The 1,026-nt window shown below is 42.6% G+C and overlaps 1 protein-coding gene across 1 annotated transcript; it reads right to left on the reverse strand.

Moving 5' to 3' along the window:
* Positions 1–470: 470 nt before the first annotated feature.
* LOC129571780 (uncharacterized) lies at positions 471–979 on the reverse strand (the record flags this gene model as incomplete). Its single annotated transcript, XM_055451633.1, has 1 exon — positions 471–979. A coding segment is annotated over one exon (509 nt), but the record flags the coding sequence as incomplete, so codon positions are not given.
* Positions 980–1,026: the final 47 nt, after the last annotated feature.

Here is a 1,026-nt window from a genome sequence, read left to right on the forward strand (position 1 = left end):
AGTAGTATAAAAAAGAGGGTTCAAAAACGCGAAAAACGCGAAAAAACGCGAAAACGCTAATTACCTCGCGTTTTTCGCGTTTTCGCGTTTTTCGCGTTTTATCATTCCAACAATAGTAACAGCATGCACGCAGCATGCATGCTGTGTAATAAAAGAAGACGAAGACAAAAGGGAAGGTCAAGCAAAGAGGAAAAAAGAAAGAGACCTGAAAATAAGAAACAAAGAAGAAAGCAAAGAAGAACATGAAAACAAAAAAGCAAAGAAGCAAAGAACAACCAGAAAATAAGAAGCAAAGAAGAAAGCCAGAAAGAGAACCTAAAAACAAAAAAGAGACCTGAAAATAAGAAGTTTGAAATGAAAGACGTTTTTTTTTCATTTTATTGTTTTTTTATTTATTTAAAAGAGTTGTATTGATTGAGAGTGAATTGAATTGTATTGAATGAGAATTGTATTATTTAAAAAATATTGAATTATGGGAAATAGATTGGGTCGCACCACTCGACTGATGGAACACCTGTACGACAAACGGGACACGATGGTTGGTGCTCGAGCATCTCTTGGATACAGTCGGTGCAGTAGACGTGATTGCAAGGAAGAATCATTGGTGATCTTGACAATAAGTCTTCCTTGCAAATGGCACAAAGGGGGCGACCACGGGCAATTTCACGCTCCCGCTCCTGTTGAAGCTGCCGCTGACGCTCTTGCTCTTGCTCCAGCTCTCGTTCACGCCGCTGCAAGTCTCGCTCACGTCTCAGTCCTTCCAAACGAGCGATGGATTGTGATAAACGTGGAAATCGTGGTGTTGGTGGTCGTCGAGCGGTATTCGGCGTTCTCGGTGATTGTATCGGTGCAGCATCAAATCCTTGGGGAAGCGGTAATGATCGTGGTGACGGTGGTAGCAATACTGGTGATGGTGGTGCACGTGTTGGTGTTTGTAGATGCAATTGTGACGATTGTTGGCGAGACAGTTGAATCAATCCTTCAGCCGCATCGTCTGGCCGATAATACGAGCGGACATAAACGACG

This window comes from Sitodiplosis mosellana, unplaced genomic scaffold (assembly GCF_009176505.1).
Source record: "Sitodiplosis mosellana isolate CC-2019 unplaced genomic scaffold, AAFC_SMos_1.0 Smas_scaffold_3319, whole genome shotgun sequence".
Classification (NCBI taxonomy): domain Eukaryota; kingdom Metazoa; phylum Arthropoda; class Insecta; order Diptera; family Cecidomyiidae; genus Sitodiplosis; species Sitodiplosis mosellana.